This window comes from Typopeltis vanoorti, chromosome 3 (assembly GCF_054136105.1).
Source record: "Typopeltis vanoorti isolate ZY-2024b chromosome 3, IOZ_Tvanoo_1.0, whole genome shotgun sequence".
Taxonomy (NCBI): Eukaryota; Metazoa; Arthropoda; class Arachnida; order Uropygi; family Thelyphonidae; genus Typopeltis; species Typopeltis vanoorti.
The window spans coordinates 17,402,220-17,425,125 of NC_143551.1; the positions used below are offsets into that span (position 1 = coordinate 17,402,220).

Sequence of the window (22,906 nt, forward strand, 5' to 3'; positions counted from 1 at the left end):
GTGGAAGTTACCACAAGGCAATCTCAGTACTTGCACACAATCTCAGTACGTGTAATGCTTACACGTTTAATTCTCGTTAAAGACCTGAGGAACATTTCATTCTCTTTCTGAGGTAAAGTTTTTCTTAAAAAGGATCATCTTTTTAATTCTGCAATTCAGAAATACTGTCTGCAAAACACACACTAACACCCTCAAAAAAACTTGAAATGTTAAGATCACTATGCATATAGAATTAATTATGCAGGTCAGACAGGCAGCTAGTTAGGAGAAATGAGAACTTAATACATGTAATAATAGTAATAATAATAATAATAATAACAACATAAAGACAAACATGCTATTTTCCATATCATAAAAGCAATGCACAATATTATTAAAATAAACTTTACATGTGAAAATTTAAAGGGATTATGGAGATATGTACTTTCCACATAATGCAATAAAAGCAAAGTATGATTCTTATATATAACCAGGTGTTTCAAAAGGGTGTATTTGCAGGAGAACAGAGAATAACTCAGAAGACATACAAAAGCTGAGTGAGTGTCATAATGTAGTGAAACACATCAATTTTTGGTCACATAAATTTATTACCAAATGACAACACTACATGGCATGATACATTACACCATTTGAAAATGGAGACTTTCAATGGTGCAGCATGAGCACATTGTGTGTTATGGTTTGAGAAAACGAAGTCTGCAACACAAGTTCTGAGGAATTTCTGCATGCAGTACGGCAAAGAACCTCCTAGTGGTGCACGATATACATGTGGCACAAGAATTTTGTGGAAACAGGCTGTTCTGTGCATCATCCAAGGTCAACTGGAAGGTCACGTGCTGCCAATGCTGTTGTGGAAGAAGTTTGGTAACGTTTCCAGAGAAGCCTGGAATTTATTCAGACAAGAGTCTCATCAAATTGGAATTCTACATGACTGTGTGGTGTGTATTATGACGGCATCTACATTTAAGGCCCTACAAACTTACCCTCATACAACATTTTAAGAAAGACGATAAGAAGATACATCAAGATTTCTATACAGAAATGATCAATAGGATAGAACAAAATGAGGATTTTTTTGGACAAAATCGTTTTCAGTGACGAGTGCACTTTTCACACAAGTGAGCAAGTAAGCACTCACAACTGCAGAATTTGGGGAAGCGAAAATCCAAACACCATTGTAGAACATGTTCATGGTACCCCAAAGGCTAAGTTTTTTTTGCACCATAAGCAAGAAGAAAGTGTATGGACCTTCTTTTTTACAGTCTACCATGACTGGTGCTGTCTATCTGGACATTCTACAAGGTCCCTTATATCACAATTAGACAACGATGACCACAATGGGTGTTTATATTTCAAGCAAGATTGAGCACCTCCTCATTACCTGACAGACATAAGGTCATACCTCAACACCCATTTTCCAGGCAGACAGATTGGTAGCAGACAGATTGCAGAATTACTGGAGGCAGTCATATTGAACTTCAACTGTTTCTGATGAAACTTCAAGAGTTAAGCTACATTTCCACGGTAATAAAAATTGTTCATCTATCACTATTTACCTTCTATTGTCATTCAAAGTTGTATACCCCCCCCTTTTGAAACACTTTGTATTATACATGTGTGTGTGTGAGAGAGAGAGAGATCAGCCTGAATTATATCCTTCTATCTCAAGGATGAAGACATGAGGTAAATTTTATGTGTCAGATTAACAAACCAATCATGCACTGATTTGACACCGACCAGAAAATTGTAAAAGAAACTTTGTGTTTCTGTTAGCTATAGTCAGATAGTAAGGTACTTAAAATTCTAGAAACTTGATAATCAGGTTTATTCCTGAAGAAGTTGGCCACAGTATGAAACTAGTAGAAAAGTTATAAATTAATTCAAGTGGACACACAACAATAATTTTCTTTTCTTATATGATAATCTCATCATCAATTTCCTGACATGTACAGGGGTGTATGAAATATGATAGTACTACATGAAAAATTTACATCATTACTAACTTCCTATCTACAATTTTTCTCTAAATCAATCTGTTGCCTGTCAAGACTGCAACATTATCAGATCTTATATTTTATCTTCTAAGGCACTTTTTTACTGTATCAATCCACCTATATATCTTGGCCATCCTCTGGATATTTTTCCTGCCAACCTGGCAGAGCACACTTGTTTTGCTAATCTTTCCTCTCCCATTGCGATTCTTACCATACCACCTGAGATTAGCTCTGCTAACACAATCATGGATGCTAACAATGTCAAGTTCTTTCCTAATATCCTTGTTTTTAATATGATATTGCCATTGATGCCATCTGTTCATGCCTATAATCTTTCTCAGGACTCTCATATCTGTGGTCTCTAGTCTTGGGTCAAGTGTTTTACTTCTGACCAAGCTCTCAGATCCATAAATTAAAACTGGTTTGAACATTCTTGTATACAGCTAATTTAGTGTTTTGACTAATTTCTCTCTTATTCCATATGAATTTATTCAATTGACTTCCTACCATGTATCAGCTTTGTTGATTCTGTTGCCGTTTCCATTTTTAATTTACCATCTTCACTAAAAATCCTGTCTAAGAAGCTGAAATGTTTTACTTCTTCTACAGGTGCTCCATTCACAGTGCAGTTGATATCTACAACGATTCTGCCTATTTCCATTGTCTCTGTCTTCTTATTGCTGACCTTCATACCAAGTCTATTACAACAGTTATTCAATTTAGTCAGGGAATCTTGCAGATTTGCAGCAGATTTATTTAGAAGTATAACATCACAAAGTACAGAACTGAGATTAACATCTCTAATTTTGATATCAGGTTTAATGCCACTTTCCTTCATAATGTGATCCATACAGATAATGAATAGCAGAGGAGATAATGTACATCAGGGGTCTTCAACGCATGGCCCGCGGAGCTCTTTGCCGTGGCCTGCAAACCATTCTGAAAAAATAACTACTTAACATTAAAGTGCAATTAAATAAAAATAATTTCAATGTAGCTCGTGGGCCACTAAGCTATTCTGCAGTATATAGAATTGTAAGATGCTTTCCAGATTCACAAGGAATGATGTGCATTTGATACTTTACATAAAATCCTATAAAAATAAATATTAAATAGACATGCTTCTTCAGCCATCTACCAGTGCCAAGAGGCATTTAAGTACTAGTACTAACGTCGCAGGTAGATGGCAGAAGCAGTAGTTCGTTTGAGTACACTGTCTAGCCTTCCAGATACATCTTGAAGGTTCTCGATATTTCGTTATTTTCATATAAATACAAGAGAATCTCATCTACAGTCGTGTCAGCCATAGCCTATTGTGGTTTTACATTGCCAGACTTTTTTTTTTTTTTTTTATTAGTGTGAGACATATTCAGTAGATGATAATAAACTTTACAGGCCCATTTTGGATCATTTTTTGGGTTCACCTTCCATCACTATGGTGTCTACTCAAGTGATTCTTGTTGGGTTTTTAAAGAAAAGTGGACCAACTTGTACTTTTTTGTGCTAATCGATGATAAGCCACTGTGTTTAATTTGTTGTGAGTCAGTGTCAGTATCAAAAGAATACAATATAAAACGACACTATGAGACAAAGCATGCATCCAATTTCGATCACCTTCAAGGATGGCTTCATGTGGACAAAGTGAACCGTCTGCAAATTGATTTAAAATGCAAGCAGGGTATATTTAAAAGGCAGAGGGAAGAGAGCGAAGCATGCATCAAAGTAAGTTATAGCTGAAAAAATTGCTAAAAAATCAAAAGCCTTCTTGGACAGAGAGTTTGTGAAAGAGTGTCTCATCGCTGCTGGGGATATTCTGTGCCCAAATAATAAGGAAGTGTTTAAAAAACCGAGTTTGTCTAGGGTAACTGTAGCATGACGTGTCGAAGAACTTGCCAATGACATTGAAGGAACTTTAAAGAAACGGTCACCCGAATTTATGTCATATTCACTAGCTTTAGATGACAGCACAGATGTGAAGGATACAGCACAACTGGCTATCTTTGTCTGTGGCACTGATCAATAATTCAATGTGATAGAAGAACTGCTAGCACTCGTACCTATGAAGGGAATGACGAAAGGCACTGATATTCTTGAAGCTGCGAAGAAAGCACTCCAGCATTTTGCCCTCAGCTTAACCAACCTCGAGGGTGTGGTAACCGATGGTGCCCCTGCTATGGCAGGAAAGAACGAAGGGTTTGTTGTGCTGCTACACAAAGAAACAGAACTAGAAGGAAACAATTTCATCCATTATCACTGTTTAATCCACCAGGAGAATTTGTGCACAAAAACTATTCAATTTGAGAATGTCATGAAAATTATTGTGACTGTCATCAACATTATTAGGGCAAGAGGATTGAATCGTTGTCAATGTGAAAAGTTTTTGACCCAAGAGTGCGAAGCGAATCACTGCGACATGGTTTATTATAGCGATGTGCGCTGGTTGAGCATATGGAAGGTTCTTAAAATAGTCTTTGACTTAAGGAGCGAAATACATGCAAACCAAGGGGAATCCAATTGCGGAATTTAATGATCCGAAGTGGATAACAGACTATGCCTTTGTGACTGACATCTCGTTGCATATGAATGACTAAATATGTGGCTTCAATCCGAAAGTCAACTGGTGCACACTCAGTTTGAGATCACATCAAAGCTTTTGTGGCCAAGCTCAAACATTGGGAGGGAAAACTCGCAAAAAAACTCATTTTTCAGCTTCTCGCTGAGCCCAACTGTTCATTTCTTGATGAATATGCTACAAAACTAGCCGTGTTGCGAAGCGAGTTCGAAGAGAGATTTAGTGATTTTCGTAACCAACAGTCTTCTTTAGATTTATTTTCAATGCCATTCAGTGTCAATGCTGCCGAAATACCAGGCTCAGTACAAATGGAGCTGCTTGAACTCCAAAACAACTCTTGTTTGAGAGAAAAATTATTCATTGTGCCCTTGCTTACATTTTACAAGACTTCATTTGTGAGGATGCATTTCCTAATCTTCGCTGGCATGCTTTGAAGATGTGCGCTTTGTCAGGAAGCACATACTTATGTAAGCAGTTCTTCTCCAGAATGAAGCATGTGAAGTCCAAGACAAGAACTCAGATTAATGACTAACATCTCGTGAATACTCTGCGCATAGTGATTTCCAACACTGATGCTAACATACACAAGCTGGTCAAGAAAAAACATTCCCAAGTTGCCCACTGGCATTGTAAAATATGAATGTTTTCTTCATTAAATTATCATTTTTCAAGTATTGATTGTATTTACTTAAAATGAACCAGACTCCTACCTATGCTCTTAAAGCTGATTTTGTTTATTTTTATAGGATTTTATGTAAAATATCAAATGCACAGCGTTCCTTGTGAATCTGGAAAGCATCTTACAATTCTAAATACTGCAGCATATCTTAGTGTCACGCGGGCTTCATTGAAATTTTTAACGTGGCCTGCACTGTCTGAAAGGTTGAAGACCCCTGATGTACATGCTTGTCTGACAGATTTAACTTTAAACCGTCTAACTGTACTTCCTTCAACTCTAACTGATGACTTGCAACTGAAATAAACACTAAGTATTGCTTGATCAAATGCCCTATTGACAACATATAACTGTAGTGTTTTTGAATAGCTTTTTTATTGGCACCTTGTCATATGCAGATTCCAGATCTACAAAACTGACAGCCTCTATTTGGAATGAATCCAGTTTGTTCTTCACCAAACTTCCTTTTCACAATCATTCTCAACTGTTTCTTGAGTATTCTTGCATAAATCTTACCAGGAACACTCAATAGGGAAATACCTTATATTAGTTTTATTTCCCTTTTCATATATGGGTACTATGAGAGCTCTACTCCAATCATCTGGAATTCGTCCCTCTTTCCAAGCCTTCTGAACTATGCAGTGCAGACAATGTAAGACATTTATACCTCCATAATAAGCATTTCTGGTCAAATATCATCTACTCCTGCTGCCTTTCCACATTTCAGGCTTTTTCTACTTCAAGTATGGATATGTATTTCTGATTGCATACTTGTCGAGTGTTTTTTACCACTATGCTGTCACTTTCATTCAGCAATTTTTCAAAGTAATTACTTCGTACATCAAGGATATCTTTTCTCCAGTTTTCAAGTCACTTTTGTCATCACTAATTCCTTTTACAGCATCTTTCCTCCATTTCTGAGCTTTTTCAACAGCCTCCAGAATATTTTGCCACCTTCTTGATATTTATTTTTATGTACTTATCAAAGTCTTCCCATGACTTTTGTTTAGCTAGTTTTACACAGTGTTTAGCTTTTGCTCATTTGCCTCTACATTCTCTAAGAGCACAAGCTGACTTACTTGCCTGGAACTTTTAATAAGCTTTCTTCTTTTCTTTCACTGCCTCTTTAACTTGTATCCACTGTGGAGTTCTGATTTTTCCATTCCTTGCAAATAAACTCGCCACATGCCTCTCTGGCTGAATCAATCAATGTTTTCTTCAGAATTTGTCACTCAGTCCTCAAGGTTTGGTTCCTGTTCTCAAACTCTTTAATTTTTTCTTGAATAATGTTTGCGTATTTTAGTGCACAGTTCACACCTGAGAGCTGCTTAACTTTTATTTGCTTTAAAACTTTCTTACATGTTCTTATTTTCAATATGAAATCATTTTCAAGACTAAATGGTGATCACTTCCAATTTGAAGTCCTCTGTACAATCTAGTGTTCTGCACCACTGAAAAACCATCACTATCAACAATAACATAGTCAATGAGACTTTTCTTATTCCTTGTCTCTTCTCTCCATGTGAATTTATGCACATTTTTATGTTGGAACATTATGTGAGTAATAAGCAATCCACATCCTGAGCAGAAATACAACAGGTACTTGCCATCATTATTAGCTTAGTTCTTTTCTCCAAATTTTCCCAAAATATTTTCTATGTCTGACAATCATTTCCTACTCTGCTATTTAGATCCCCAACAAGGACCAACATTTCCTTTTTCATTGTGTCAGTTGCTTTCTCTAAAGCCTAAAAACATTCCTCCACTTCTACCTTAGTAGAAAGTTCTGTAGGACCAAAGTCACAAATAAGTCTCATTGTAGAGTTCCCTATTCTGATATTTGACCACATCATTCTACTTAATATTGCCTGCCAATCAAGAAGAATAGCCTCATATTTAGTATTGAATAATATAACACAAGTAATTCAACTTAATACATAATAATAATAAGAAAAATAATAATAATTATTATTATTATGTGGCATCTTCAGGGCGTCAAAAGACTCATCAAGGGATGGCACCTGCTCTACAATTCTCTGCATCCATAACTCAATCCACCAACTACAACAAACTGCAATTACACCAAAACCATCTACTGCCCACCTCCTCCGCCAGTATTTTCACAGATAATCACAAACATTGAATCCATGGCGGGATTCAAACCCACAGCCCTTTTTCTGGAGAGTAGATACGCTAACCATTCAGCCAACCAGAATGGTATTCTTAACAGGAATGCACAAAAACATTTAAGAGAATACAGAAAGCTAACACTGGATTTGAATAAACAATGGACATCAACACATCCATGAGTCAGGCTAAGGCAAAAGATGTGGTACACATTTCACAAATTATGTCAGACTTCTGTGGAATTAAGCCATCTGCTTTTCTTCTGTTGATACTGGTGAAATTCACATACACTACACTATACAATGCCACTGCACAGAATATCAGGATCCATACGGAGTTTACTTAAAGCTACTGTCAAGACAGGGTTAAAAAAAAAACTTTCTTTTTTTTTCATGCTAAGATATCACTTGTGATGTATGAAATAATATATTTGAATTTTGTGAAACCAAGTTTCCAAGTAAAAAAAACTATACCTCCATATGAGACTGGCCAACTCACCTCTAGCCGAAAGAGACTAGACCAGATAAAGGTTCCTCATGTCATGAATGGGAATTGAACCTAGGTCTTTCCGACCAAAGGATTTTGTCTACACCAACTAGCCTATGAAGGCTCTCTCTAATATACATTATGGTTCAGCAAACTGATTAAATATATGCTCCAAATTATTGAAGAACAAGAAGACACCATCACTGAGAACAAGAATTTGAAAAGAATTACATACACAAATAAAACTATCAATGACTGAAACAAGTCATCTCTCTCATTAAATAAAACTAAGAAATATGATACACAGCTGATAACTTAAAGTCAGAACAAACCTACAGCAAATCTAGAAATCCAAAATCCTTTTACTCAAATCTAGCAAGCCAGAACAAGAAGATGGACAGCAAAAATTTATTTCAATTAAACCGTTAATGAGTAGTGGAAAATTCAAAGCAAGCTCTCTACTCTTGGCTATAAAATTGTCATTGCTGCAATATGTTTAGGTGTTAGACTATGTCCATCATCTAGTAACTGGAGATCTAAAGTGGCTTGAATGTACCATGTTTAGTACTTCGGTAGTTTAAAGGTTAGATAATGAAGCAGGGGGACTGCATTATCTAATCCATGACACTAAATGTATGACAGATTTATTGTAAGTTTGTAGAGGGATTCACAAAGTCAAAAGTATATTCAGTAAGACAACTTTTGTTAAATTTGAGCAGGTGAAAATTAAGTGAAAATTTAATTTGATTATTATATACAATTTTTTATTAAAATTTTATCTTGAGCTACTCTTTCCATTACAAAGAGATATATGAGTACATGTCAGAAAGACTCATTTTCACAATTTTTAAAAAAAATTCATTTTTGATTATTTCAGTCATAGAAATAAACCATTTTCCATTCAAAACATGTAAAGGAATTTCAATGAACTTTTGAAATGAATACAGCAACACAAAGTTGATCATGCAGAAAAATAAGTGCAAAAATATTTCAATCAATTATCACTTTTTGTTCTTTTAATAAAAAGATGTTATATGCCTGAAGTACATTAGCATTACAAGTGGGTTAAGAAATTTTTTCTATATTTTATTCATTTCATAATTTTTTCATCTTTTTATTTATTTTTTACATAGTCTGAAAACTCTGCAGTGAAACTTTTTAAAGTTACTTAAAAAAATGATATGCCAACCAGGACGGCAAAATAGTTTTGGTAAATATTAAAAATGAAATGCCCGTCCAATGTTTAAAAATTAAATTATATATATTTGGTGAATATGCTGTTGCCTCAAATTGCAGGCATTAGTGTATATCTGCTTGGCTCTCGCAGGCAGATATACCAACTGATATTGAGAATGAAAGGAACAGTATTTTTAGAAAGGATAGACAAGATAATAGAGGGGGGGAGGGGAATGCTGCAAATGTTATTAAATGACTTAAGTCCAGTGACAGTAGAAAGTTATGATTATAATATTCATAACAACTATCCATGCAGCAGTAAGTAACACTATCTGGTATGAGGTCCCATGAGACTATGCCTTCCCATCTAGTAACTGATACCCACAAATATCAGTCGCTAGGTGGGAAGGATATCAATAGCACATGGGAAGCATTAAAAAAAAATTTTTTTTTTAAATACTTAACTGATATAATATCAGAATGTGTCTCTAGAATTTGAAGAATAAAAATGTGTGGAGTGAGTTTGAGGGAAGAATGGATTTGTGTAAGATCTACATTTGAATGTTTGGTATCAGGAGTCTTGAAAAATTATTAATTGGTATCAGACCTAACACAGAGTTGGGGAAACAAAATTATGATGGGAGGAATGATGAAAATCTGTGTGTAAGAGTGAATATATTATGTAATTGCGCTAATGATGAGACTGGACATTATCATGGAAATCAGGACAGAATGATTTTATGTTTGTCTAGTTTGGACTTAAACAGATGTAAAGACGTCTGCATAAGTAAGGCACTAGATTAGAACAGAGATCTGCAAGGTGTCCAACTGTGCCATGCTGGTCACAGATAAGAGTATACAAAAAAGTTGATAACTTATGTCTGTACATGAATGCTAGGTGTATCAAAAAGGGTAGAGTATGTTGCCATGATCAATATGTTGGGACTACAGACAGCACACATTAGTGAGACTGGGTTATCAAAAGCAGACATAGTAACTGGTATCAAGTGTAAAAGGTATATTATTTTTAGAAGGAAAGACAGGATTTGAGAGGAGGAAGGGGGGTGTGTTGCCAATGATACTGGATGATTTGAATCCAGTGTTCAGACCTATGACTGTAATACTAGGGATGATGGGTGAGAAACAAGTAATAATAATGGAGGACTAATTATCCTACTGACAGGATAGCAATAAAATCTCATGAGAAGAATGAACCTAGATTTAAGCTGTTGCACAACAACTTTCTAAAGTAGAATGTGACCAAAGTAATTTGAAATCAAAGAATGTTAGATGTGATTATAGGGTCAGAGGAGGATTTCATTTAAACGTAACTATTCAGCCTCCAATTGGTAATAGTAAATACATAGTACTCACTTGGGAAGCAAGTTTATGAATAATATCCGATTCAGAAACGATTACATGATGAAGTACAAACCACGAAATTATGATGAAATGAGGAGTATGATGGGTTCTGGACCATGGTATCAACTGTTGGATGGGAAGAATATAGATTGTGCTTGGGAAGCATTTAAAAAACACTTAAATGATGCAATATCAGAATGTAGTCTCTAGAGTTCAAAGAATAAGTAGAATAGGAGTGAAATGAATATGTAATCTAATTAAGCAACAGATTCATCAGAAAAACAATATGTGGAAGCAATATCATAACAGAGAATCTCTACTCTGTGCATAAAAATACCAGTTATGAAAATTTATAAGGAATAGGCCAGAAGAGTTAACTGTTATATGCAAGGTAAAGACAACCCCAAAGAATCCTATCGTAATGCTGTAATTACAAGAAAGAATGAATATGAAAGAAAAACTACTGAATGTAGATGGTGTGAGCGTGACAGATGAAGAAGAGATTATTCAATTAATGAATGCCCACTTTGCTAAAAGTTATCAACCTGGTGTATGCAATATTGCACTCACTGCTACTTCACATCACAGAATGATGAAACTCGTATATGAGGAGGAGGTATTAGGCTGTTGCACAAACTGAATAAGATTCAGCAATACAAAATGATGGGATATCAAAACCCATGCTAAAAGAGTGTTCAGCTGAACTGTCCTTTGACCAGGCTATATAATTTGAGTCTCAGAACAGGAAAGATCCCACAGGAGTAGAATAAATGTATGATAATTCCATTTCACAAGGGTGATGCAAAAACCAATATATCCAACTATTGACCTATTAGTATCTCTGAAGTGGTGATGATTTTGGAAAAGTTGGTTACTATTCACATTCAAAAATCAGTTGACATAGAATCTCTACTTGGTAAACAGCATGGGTTTATTAAGGGAAGGTCATGTTTAAGCTCACATTCTATAATGTCACCATTGAGTTAGACAATGGGAATGGATCTATCATGAGGCTTGGATTTTGCTAATGCTTTTGATAAAATACAAATTGGAAGATTGTTGCATAGTTGCAGAATATGACTGAAATATAAAATATTGACATGGATAAGAGAATGGCTGAGTGATACATCCCAAAGACTCATAGTGGGAATCACCTACGACAATAAATTTCACTCATCTACCATTCTGCAATAATAATAATAATAAACCATGCAACACACAACTTTGCCATTGGGGGCACTAGTGTCGTCCTTAGTAGCAGATGCTGTACACATGTTGCTCAGCTATCATCATTTTTTTTAGTAGATATTAGTGGTATTATTAGATATATATTTGGTGGTATTTTGTTAACTTTTGACTGTGTTGTTAAGTAGTGTTAGTCAACTATCATTAAGTGATATACTTTCTGAAACATTTTTCATTATGCCATTGATGCATATGAAAAAAATGGTGATCAAGACATCGATGTAGTCTGATATTAACGATATTAACGTGCAGATTTGAGTGCAATGTAGCATGTGTTTAATGCATTCATTGTTGAGAAAATGGTTTGTGGTATACAGTGAGATTGAAGAAAATATTTGTCTCAAATGTTTTGTAAACAAGTATAAGAAATGCGAATTGTGAAAGAATGAAGTGGCTGATAATAGGGATATAAGGCAGGATTGTCAAGGTGTTGTGGAGAATGTAGTGGAAGCAGTGAATGACAGTCCACAAAATACAAATGAGAGTTTGAAGGAAGTGGTTGAAAATACTAATGTGGATAATGAGATGCTAGTGCAGAAAGAAATTGCATGCTCAAATGGACTCCTTTAAAGGACTAAAAGTGAGCTCAAGCTACTGGAGAAATAACTGGTACAGAAGGACAGAGAATGAAAGAAAGAGTGAATGGGAAAAGTATAAAAGTGGAAACTGGAAGAAAAATATAATATTATATGAGGATTCAATTATAAGAGATATAATTAATGAGAAAGTGACAAATGCATATTTTCGAGGTGTGAAGATAAAGGATGTTAGTGACGTAAGTTTGCAAAAGAAAAAAGCAAACGAGTTAATTGTTTTGGCTGGTACAAATGATTTGAAAGGTGAGAAATATGCAATAAGAGAATATATGAAAGAGTTGTTAGTGGAAGCAAAAATGAAGAATAAGAAGGTAAAGATTGTGAGTCTGCTACCTTGATATGATAGGACAGAACTGAGAAGAAAGGCCATGATTGCAAATAAGTCAATGAGAAAATTGTGCAGGAAGAATGGAGTACAGTTTATTGATGCATGGAGTGAATTTGATGAATGACAGTACTACATATGTCTGATGGATTACATTTAAATGGTTTGGGAGTTAGATGTTTGGAGAAAGTGTTGTTTAGTAGTGCAAGACCAAGGAAACTAGAGATATTAGGAAGGATGAAATCAAGCTAAAACATCCAATAAAGCCTGCTAGTTAAGGACTCAATCCTAATGCTGATGCATTTTGCAGCAGCAGTAGTGACAGTACTGCCAACACCTGTATTAATGATCACACAGAAATTTCTGAAAATATTGCTTGTGAATTAAGTAGTGTTCCTGATGACATTGATCCACTGGATACAGAAGGCATATGTAAGTTATTTTAAAATAGTGTATTTCTTCTTAGTGAGTTTAACAGTAGTGGAAATAGTTAGAAACAGTTTGTTGTTTCTTACTATTTTGAGCAAAATTTCTGTATGAATACTATGCCTTAAAAACGATTGGATGGACCAGATAGTAGCTGCCACTTAAATTTTATGCAAAATTCCTTTGCAATGTGCTGATCATGAAGAATCTGTTCAGTCATTTGCTGTAACTCCTAGTTATATAATGAGAAATGATACACTTGAAATGTGATATATGCCTTTTGCAGAATACCTTCCAGAATTGGAAGGTATTCTGCAAAAGTTGTTGTCTTTTATGCATAATTTATCAGTGCTCTGATTAAAAAAAAAAAGAAACAACCAGTTGCAAGGTTTGTAGTGGGATGTAATTTTTGTTGGCAGAAAACAATACTGCTGCAGAATTTCACCAACTGTGTAAGGTTTATGGACCTAATGTAATGAGTGATGTTAAGGTTAGGCAAAGGGCATAACAATGTTCACGGTGAAGAGTGCTATGGCTGGCCAAGTGTGGTGACAGACAGTTTGGTGAGAAGAGGCATATTCTTCCAGAATAATGCATCTCATCACCATTGAAAATTTGTTCAGGTTTATATCTCTTCTCCTTGATGAGTTTTTGAGTCGTGCATGGCAGGTTTTAGCAGCTTTGTGATCAGCTGAAGCAGACTCGTCCTTAATCTTTACATTAAAGAGTGAATAATATCCCTTGAATTCCTGAGAGCAGCCTTTGATGGTAAGTGGTTTCCACATTTGAAAGTTTTTTCCACAGTGCTGAAAAGATAACAGGGAAGAGAATCTGTTGTAAAGAATGAGGGCTTAGTGGAAATCATGCTAATGTTCATAGGCAAGTTTTTCGTATGCTGTCCTTGTTGCAAATGAATGTGCATTCTTCATTTTTAACAGTACTTTATCACATACATAAGCTGCATATTTAACAGTAAGAATTCCCAAGTTTTCATCACCTGTCAGATCTCAGTTTCTTTTTTCCTTATGTATTGTACTTTTGTTGATACCCAGCATGTGGCCTACAGCCATGTATGTGAGCCCTTCTGGACATTAATCTAGAATTTGCACTTTCTTGTTCAAATTCACCACTTTCTTATCCCTTTTAGGCATTTGTCTGTCACTAGATGCATGCACTTAGTTTAAAACCAACGAGTATTCATTTAAGCACAAGTAGGCTAAAGCTCCCTGCAAAACTGAAAATGCACAATTTCGTTACAGTCAGTGTGAAAACATGAATCCACATTTGCAGAATACAGATTCTGCAAATGTGGCAATTATGTATGGATTATGATCAACATATGGAAGTATTCAATTCAGCTCTTTAATTTAGACAAGTGATGTATAATCTTAAATAAATTCATTACAAGTCTGCAGGATCCCTTATGTGAAAATAGGCAAGAACATTGAAAATATCAGTTGTATCCTGAATCGAGAACTATAGAACAAGTACAAACATTTCAAGTATTTAGACACTATATTTTGTAAAGATGGCAGATTAAATATGGAAATAGACAGTTGGCAAATCTGGTATGGTAGGAAGGCAACCGAATGAATTTATGTGAAATAAGGCAGCAATTAGTCAAAACGCTAAACCAGCTACACACAAGCAGGGATTATGAGCAAACCAATTTTAATTTATAAATCCAAGGTGAGTTAGAAATAAAACACTTATCAAGACTAGAGACTACAGATATGAGAGTTCTGAGAAATGTTAAGAGTGAGAACATATGGCATCAGTCCTAGAATCATATTAAAAATAAGGATATTAGGAAGAAACACGACATTGTTAGCATTCGGGAATCTGCGAGCAGAGCTAATCTCTTTACTTAAACAGAATGAAGAGAAAAGTTAGTAAAACAAGTGTTTTTATTCAGGATGACAGGAAAAAAAATCTCAGAGAGGCTGGGATCAGGCAGATTGATACTGTAAATCTCAGAAGACCAAAATAAATCGTACTGGAGTCCTGACAGAGAACAGATTAATTTGGGAAAAAACTGCAGTATACAATGTAATGAAGTGTGCTTTTTACGTAATACTATCATAATATGTTGGTACCCCTCCCTCCTGTTACATATCAAGAATTTTATGATATTTAGGAGTATAAAATTTTAGACATAATTGGATTTTTTGAAGATCATGTCACACACAGTATGGAATTTAATGATGGTGCTAGTAAACAGTATTAGATTTGAAGAGAATGAAAATATGGAGTCAGCAAATAAGATGAAAGGCAAGAATAAACAAATTGATAAGAACAGTGCCACAAAATTATGGATTTAAAAAGAAAGGGATAAAAAAAAACTAAGAATACGTGATAAGCCAGCAGTATGATTATGTGCTGGTTATTTTGGAGAAATAACATCAGATAATTGAAAATGTGAGCTTGTCATGTGATTAACGGAATAAAGTGTTGTGGAACCGGGTTGATTTGAGAGTAACAGGAAGTAATTTATTTAATTGCTGCAAGATTGCGAGGACAAGATGCTACTGTTTTTTTTTGTGTGTGTGTGTGTGTATTTAGCATATTGATCATTTCTTATAAATGCATTCAGTGTAATTTGCTTTCATTATCTTGGAAATAAGTAATAATCTTCTGAACTTAGGGGTATGTTTTGATTGTAAAGTGCGAAATATTTCATTGGTGGGATTTTTGTTTATAATCTTCTCAGTTTGAGGAATGTGATTTGATTGTAAAGCACGATTTATTTTCTCTATGGGATTTTTGTTTATATTGTTTTCATTTTTTATGTTTATCTTTGCTGTGGGATGTAAATAGTCAGTTATAGAAATATTACAATCATGGTGATGTTAAATTATATATTAATTAAAAGAATAGATGGTGGATCCAATGTAAGAAATGAGGCTATCAGGTTGGCAGTTAAATTTATATACAGTGCTGTGTCATAATATATATATATCACATGATGTTGATTTGTTTTAATAAGTACGGTAGTTGGATACTGGTGGTGAAGACGATTTTGTATTTTGAATATTTAAATATATGGCTGATGACTTTGTAAATATTTTGGATATATGGAAATTTTAAGATTAAATGTTTCAATGCATTATATAGCAAGATTGATAAGAAAAGTACAAGTAATTGTGGAGTTTATATTCCCATGCCATGTAGTATTCATAATTATGAAATTAATACTGACCAAAAAGGAAAAAAAAAAAAAAAGATAATTTAACAAATCAATTACTAGTTTCGTATAACCATATTGTGTACTTCTGATTGATGCAATAAAGCATAAATATAAGAGGTATTAATATGAAAATTTCCAAATAACCAAAGACTAGAGACTGCAGATATGAGAGACCTGAGAAAGATTAGAGGCGTGAACAGATGGCATCAATGGCAATATCATATTAAAAATGAGGATATTAGGAAAGAACTTAACATTGTCAGCATCCAGGAATGCGTTAGCAGAGCTAATCTCAGGTGGTGTGGTCACTTAAATAGAATGGGCGAGGAAAGATTAGCAAAACAATGTTCTCTGCTAGGTTGGCAGGAAAACGACCAAGAGGAAGACCAAGATATAGGTGGATTGATACTGTACAGTGCTTATGATGATAGAAACATGAGATTTGATAATGTTGGAGTCTTGACAGGTAACAGGCTGATTTGCAGAAAAATTGTAGATAGGAAGTTAGTAATGATGTAAATTTTTCATGTAGTACTATCATATCCTGTACACCCCTTGAGGGTACATGGCAGGAATTTGATGATGAAATCAAGCACATCTGGCCACCCCCCCTGTGATAAATCAGCATGTATACAATAATGATTATGCATTGCCAAATGGGATTTCACAGGTTTCCAATTTGAATGGTTAGTAATGACATTACACAAATGTAATAATGGGTACAAAGGGATGTTTAAATGAATGTATACAAATGCAAGAAGTATCAGGAATAAGGGTAAGTTTTTTACATTGGTCAACTCTACTTGGCCAAAATTTATAGGCGTCAGTGAGACCAAGTTGACTGAAAATGATATAGTTACAGGGATAGAAGGTAAAGGATATTGTATTTTCAAGGAGGATAGAAAGAACAGAACAGGTGGTGGGGTATTGCTGATGATAGCTGAAGATTTACAACCAATAAAATTAGAAATTAAAGAGGATTTCAGGTCTGAGGGAGATGGTTCATTTGAGGATATCTGTTGTGAGATAGAGGCAAATAGGATCAAATATGTTGCTGGGTGCAGCTATAGACCAGGGGGGTCCACAGGAAGATGTAAATGCCATATATCGGGCAGATTAGCACAACGAGTGTAAGCCAAACAATTATTATGGGAGACTTTAATTATGAGGGCTTCAACTGGAGGGAGGAAAAAGGGCATGGCAAGATGGAAGTGGGATTTATACAGTTGCTAAGGGATAATTGCATGAAACAGCATGATTCCTAAGAAGACTCCTGAGTCTCTCATAATCGCCAGCCAAGAATCTCTGTCAAGAAGGGAGCATAAACTCCCTTCTTGACAGAGAATTCTGTCAAGAAGAGCGTTTATGCTCTGTCTCGCAAATTGGAGACAGAGTGTCTACCTTGGTTATGGATACATCTTCTGATAATAGCATCAGAGGTAAACCATAATCGGCCACATCTTGATTACTGTGCACAGATTTGGTCACCTTGGTTTCTTGGGAACCAGGAGGTGGTCAGGAGGATTCAGAGACGAGTGAGAAGATGGTGACAGGTCTGTGGAATACTCCCTACAAGGATAGGTTGAAGGTTTGTGGGTATAGGCGGAAAAGAGGGTACATGATAGAAACTTTTAAGATGCAAGTGAAATTTTTCAATATATAACAAATAGAGAACTAGGGCCATCTGTGGAAGTTGTGTAACAGTGTGGTTAGTAGAGGTGCGCAGGCCAGATTTTTTGCGTGGAGAGTGGTGAGTGAGTGGAGTCGATTGCTAGAATTGATTGCGAGTTCCCTGACAGTGAATGGATTCAATGAATGGTATGATAGAATTTGTGTATATGATGGTTAATTAGGGTCTCCCACGATGAGTCTCCAGATTCCATGGAGATGCCATAAAATAATAATACTTCCAAGAATAAGTCGCCCATTCTCCTCCCCCATAATATATGAAAAAGTTTCTTCTGAAGCTAACCTTATAGAACTCCTTCACAGTTGACTGTAACACTATAACAAACACCACTATAGTGAATTCTCTCATTATAATCAATTACCAGGAAGTCCCCACAAAGCTCTAGAACATCAGCACCATGCTAAATGAAATTCACTATAGCATACTATTCACAAGAACATACTATTCCTTTCATCTCTAGGCACTCACTACAGTCAACTATATGCGAGTCAACTTATCAATCCTCACAGATCCACAGACTTGTCACTGTCTTGGATATGCAGTTATGGATCCTCTCTTCTGCTTCGTCATCTCCAAGAGGTGACCAAATCTGTACATAGTGGTCTAGATAAACATGGTTGTATAATCCTCATAAAGAAAGATACTGGTTCTTGTCTCTACTTGTCAACGTTCTCATCCTCACTATTCAACGTCAAAGTTGCATTATTCTGCCCAATTTCACAATATGACATCTGAAGTTCAGATTCCTGTCCTCTTTTATCACTTCCTTTAATCTCATGAAATTCTTGAAGTCCAGTTCCATCAAATGCACAGCTTGTAAGCTTTTTATCCCAAAGTACATAACATTACACTTTTGCAACATTGAACTGGTAACTATTATTTTTTGCTCATCTGTTTAATTCATCCTGCAAGATCTCTACATCAACTTTATTAACCTTTACTAGTTCAGTTAGTAAAAAAAAAAAAATGAAAAAAAAAATGAAACATGAAATACACATGAGCACTGGTGCAAAGATACTTTAACTAATTAATTAAGCAAATATTCAGTTTACCTCTCACAACTGCACATGACAAAGATATGATTCTCCATGCATCTACATTATGTTTTATTGAATTTTTCAATCCATTTTGTTAGGACTGATGGTTTAAGAAACTTAAACCAAGTTAAGTAACTATCTTCCCATTGTGTTCAAGTGTATTTTATGTTTTGAAAACTAATTTACTCTTAGAAATATTTATCAGCAAGTATACACAGTTCATAAATATATTTCTCTAATCTTCCTCTTAATATGTTAGGCATATTAGATTTCCATCAAACTATGATTTTTATACAAGTAAGCTCTTTTTTTGGTTGCATCTTTTTACATCATATATGTAAAATGCCATAACCAAATATAATCAAAATGAAAATATTCCTATCATTCTGCTGAGAATGACATTGGCACGGTATTTGAGAGAATATGTGCCATTAAATGGCTTTCGTCTGTTGCATATGTAACAACAGTTTGCATATCTTGAAATGTTTTGATTTTGAAAAAATATCTATAAGATCTTTTCATAAAGGTTATACTTATGGAAATTGAATAAGAAATAATATATCAAAAATTGCTATTCTGAAAGCTTAAAAATAAAAACCCAAAAAATCAAACAAATATCAGCTTAAATTTCATAATTTGTGCCATGAAGTTGGATCATGATTTAACTCAATAGACTTAAAGCTAAAAAAATTTAAAATAAAACAAAAGAAATTGCAACATCCAAAAAAAAAAAAAAAAAAAAAAAAAAGATGTATTTCAAACAAAAGTACTCACATCATAATTAAAATAAAAATAAACATGAAGAGACCATAAACAATGCGACGGCATGGATCTTTTCTTTTTTCCATGATATTTCTTTTACTTCCACACCGACCAGCACAGCGGCAACAACAGAACATTATGCCAGCAATTGGCAATAATATTGCCAATATCAGGCCAGATAGAGCTACTAACAGCATCCCCAAGAAGTGAGAAAGCAGCTTTTAAAAAAAAAAAAAAAAGAAATGGAAAGAAAACATTTATACAAAAGTGTTAAAGACAGTAATACAAAACAGATATGCTTGCTAAGTCACATATACACTGGCCATGCATGCATATATCATGCACTGCACATTTTAATGATTCATGTTACACACATACACACAAATTAGTAACCGCATATCTTTCAGCATATATTACAAATATATTACCTCTAGTTTCCCCACATGAAGTATAGAACTGTGAATATCTTAACATATTTAATCGAAAGCAAGTTTATTCCTTAATTTTTATTTCTGATTTAAGCCAATACTGAATATACAGTTGGCTAAGCTCCCAAGTTGTCAGCCAATCCTTGTTCGTGCAATATCTGGTGGGTAGCTACTAATGAGGCATGCCATGTGAAGGTAAGGATCTTTGTCTTTTGACAAAGACATTTTATCAGAAGACCCGCTCAGTTCTTCATATTACATAAAGGCTATGTGGAGGTTTCCTCCACATAGCCTTTATACAAATATCATGAAGGCAGCAAAATATTCTAGAGGTGCTACTGAAGAAGCTTTGATAGTGTTGTGGCTAGTCATATGCAGACTTTTGTCAGGAAAGGATATATGTGGAATAGTACTGTGAAAGGAATAAGATGATAAAAGAGATTTACAGAAAATATCATGATGTATGTATAAAGGCTATAAAGGCAATAGAGAAATTCCTCTACTCTACAGGACATTTATACAAGCATACATTGGAAAAGTATCAAAAATTGTGGAAGAGAAACTTGAACTAGTAAGATACTAGTAAGAACTAGTAAGTAAGCACTGTTTTTGTCTTCTTCCTCTCAGTAATGCCAATTACGTCCATGTGGTACTTTTTCAATTCTTCTGCAAGTTCGATTTCCTTTCTAATATCTAAGAACTTTAGATAGTTCCAATCTAAAGTTCTTCTGATGTTGGATTTATTCTTTTTCTTCTAGATGTTGAGTTGGAGCTTGTTCCAATAGCTGACTTTTCACTGTTCACCGTGGTTCTCTGATGAAAACAATGGGGACCTTGTTTAACAGGGTGATGCCCCAGACAGCATGAAATCTCATCATGTTGTACCATCATATGCATTTGTGGTTTAAGCCAATAGATAGTACAATTTAGTCAACTAAGTCCCATAATGCCAGCCCATCCTCGTTCATTCAGTACTCACTTGATATCTACTAACAGGGCACACCACGTGAAGGACTGGACATTAGATCAGAAGCCCCAGTCAGTTCTCCACATTCCTGAAAAGTGATGTGGAGGTCTCCTCCCAGTTATTTGGCTTTGACCCTTAAGTAACCCCAATAATAATGATATTGGGGAAGGCGGTGATGAAGAAATATATAAACAACTTGGATTAGTGAACAAAAGAAGGGTAATTATTATGGTTGATTTTAATTATGGTAGCATAGATTGGAATGAAGAGATAGCATTTGGGAATAAGGAAAATTAATTTCTTCGAGTTCTTGAGAGATAACTATCTCGGGCAGCATGTAAAGAAAGGCAAGTGAGGATCAAGAGTTCTGGATTTCATCAGAGGATGTAATTGTTAGAGATGATTCACATTTTCCTCCACTTGGTGAAAGTGATCATGGAAGTAATCACCTGTGTTGTGGTTAGTCATATGCAGACTTTTGGTGATTATGACAAGCTTAGGAGACAACTTCGAGCCATAACATGGAACGAGGAGTTGAGCGGTAATAAAATAAATGCTGCAAGGGAAGTGACAAAGAAATACATAACAGCATCAACGTACGAATGTATCCCAAAGGCTGAATAAGGTAGGTGTAAAATGGATGAATGTGGAGCTTAAGCATGAAATCTAGAAGTACAAGGTGAATAATGGTAATCAGTCACATGAAGAATATAAAGAACAAGCCAGGAGAGTCACTCAGCAAGGAAAACAAAAGTAGAGTATGAGCAGAAACTGGCAAAGCAGGTTAAGAAAAACCCTAGAGAGTTTTTTTTAGATATGTGGCAAGTAGAAGAAAGAATGATCATGGAAAGCTGAACTTAAGGGATGAAAGTGGTAGAATGGTAACTGCTGCAGAAGACATTGTTGAGGTATTCAGTGATCAATTTATAAAGGTGTTTCATCATGATCAGGGTGGAATCATGAGGAACTTAAGTGTAGAGGACAGCTTAATTGTAAGTGAGCAGGAGGTATTTGAGGAAATAAATAACCTTCATGTCAGTAAGAGGATAGAATTTGATGGCATATCACCCTACATCTTAAAGGAATGTTCCAGAGAATTGGAAGCGGCATTGGCATGCCTGTTTAATGAGTCTTACAATAGCACAGGTTCCAAGGGAGTGGAAGGAGGGTAAAATTGTTCCACTTCTTAAAAGGTAGTGATAAGGCTATAGTTCAATTATAGGCCAGTTAGAGTTGTGGTGAAGGTCCTGGAGAGATTGGTGAGAAGCAGGATACAGAAATGGGTTGACAACAGCAGTATTCTTTATAGTTATCAGCATGGGTTTGTTAAGAGGAGATCAGGTTTCACTAACTTACTTATGTAATATAACAAGGTGAAAAATACCTTGAAAAAGGTAGATGCATATATAGTGGTGTACTTGGATTTTGCAAAGGCTTCTGATACACTGCCACATGACAAGCTCTTAAATAAGTTGAAACAGATGGGATTGGATAACAGACTTCCGTGTTGGATCAGTGACTGGCTAGGTGTCGGATAGGTATCAGAAAGTTGTATATGGGGGTGCAGTATCTCGAAAGAGAAAGGTCACCAGTTGTGTGCCACAGTGGTCAGTTTTGGGCTATTGTTGTTCAATTTGTAGGTTAATGATATTGGGTTGGGTTTAACTAGCTGTTTGCAGATGATGCAAAACTGAGGTAAGCAAACAAAGTTTGCACCTGAAATATCTTCAGGACTGAGGCAAATCGTAGTAAAGGAGGACCAAGCTCTCATCACTCCTTGTCTCAGTATCTCCCATAATGCAAAGCAGCACATCTCCTTGCAGACATTTATAATGCTATGTATTAAGGGA

General features: G+C 35.3%; 1 protein-coding gene across 4 annotated transcripts in view; it reads right to left on the reverse strand.

Moving 5' to 3' along the window:
* Positions 1 to 22,906, reverse strand: part of LOC150107959 (prominin-1-A-like) — a 566,181-nt gene that overhangs the window by 230,481 nt on the left and 312,794 nt on the right. For all 4 annotated transcript variants that reach the window (XM_090390573.1, XM_090390570.1, XM_090390571.1 and 1 more), the window contains one exon: positions 19,674 to 19,879. In XM_090390573.1, coding sequence (XP_090246699.1) covers positions 19,674 to 19,879 — 206 coding nt within the window. The remainder of the gene's footprint in view (positions 1 to 19,673; positions 19,880 to 22,906) is intronic.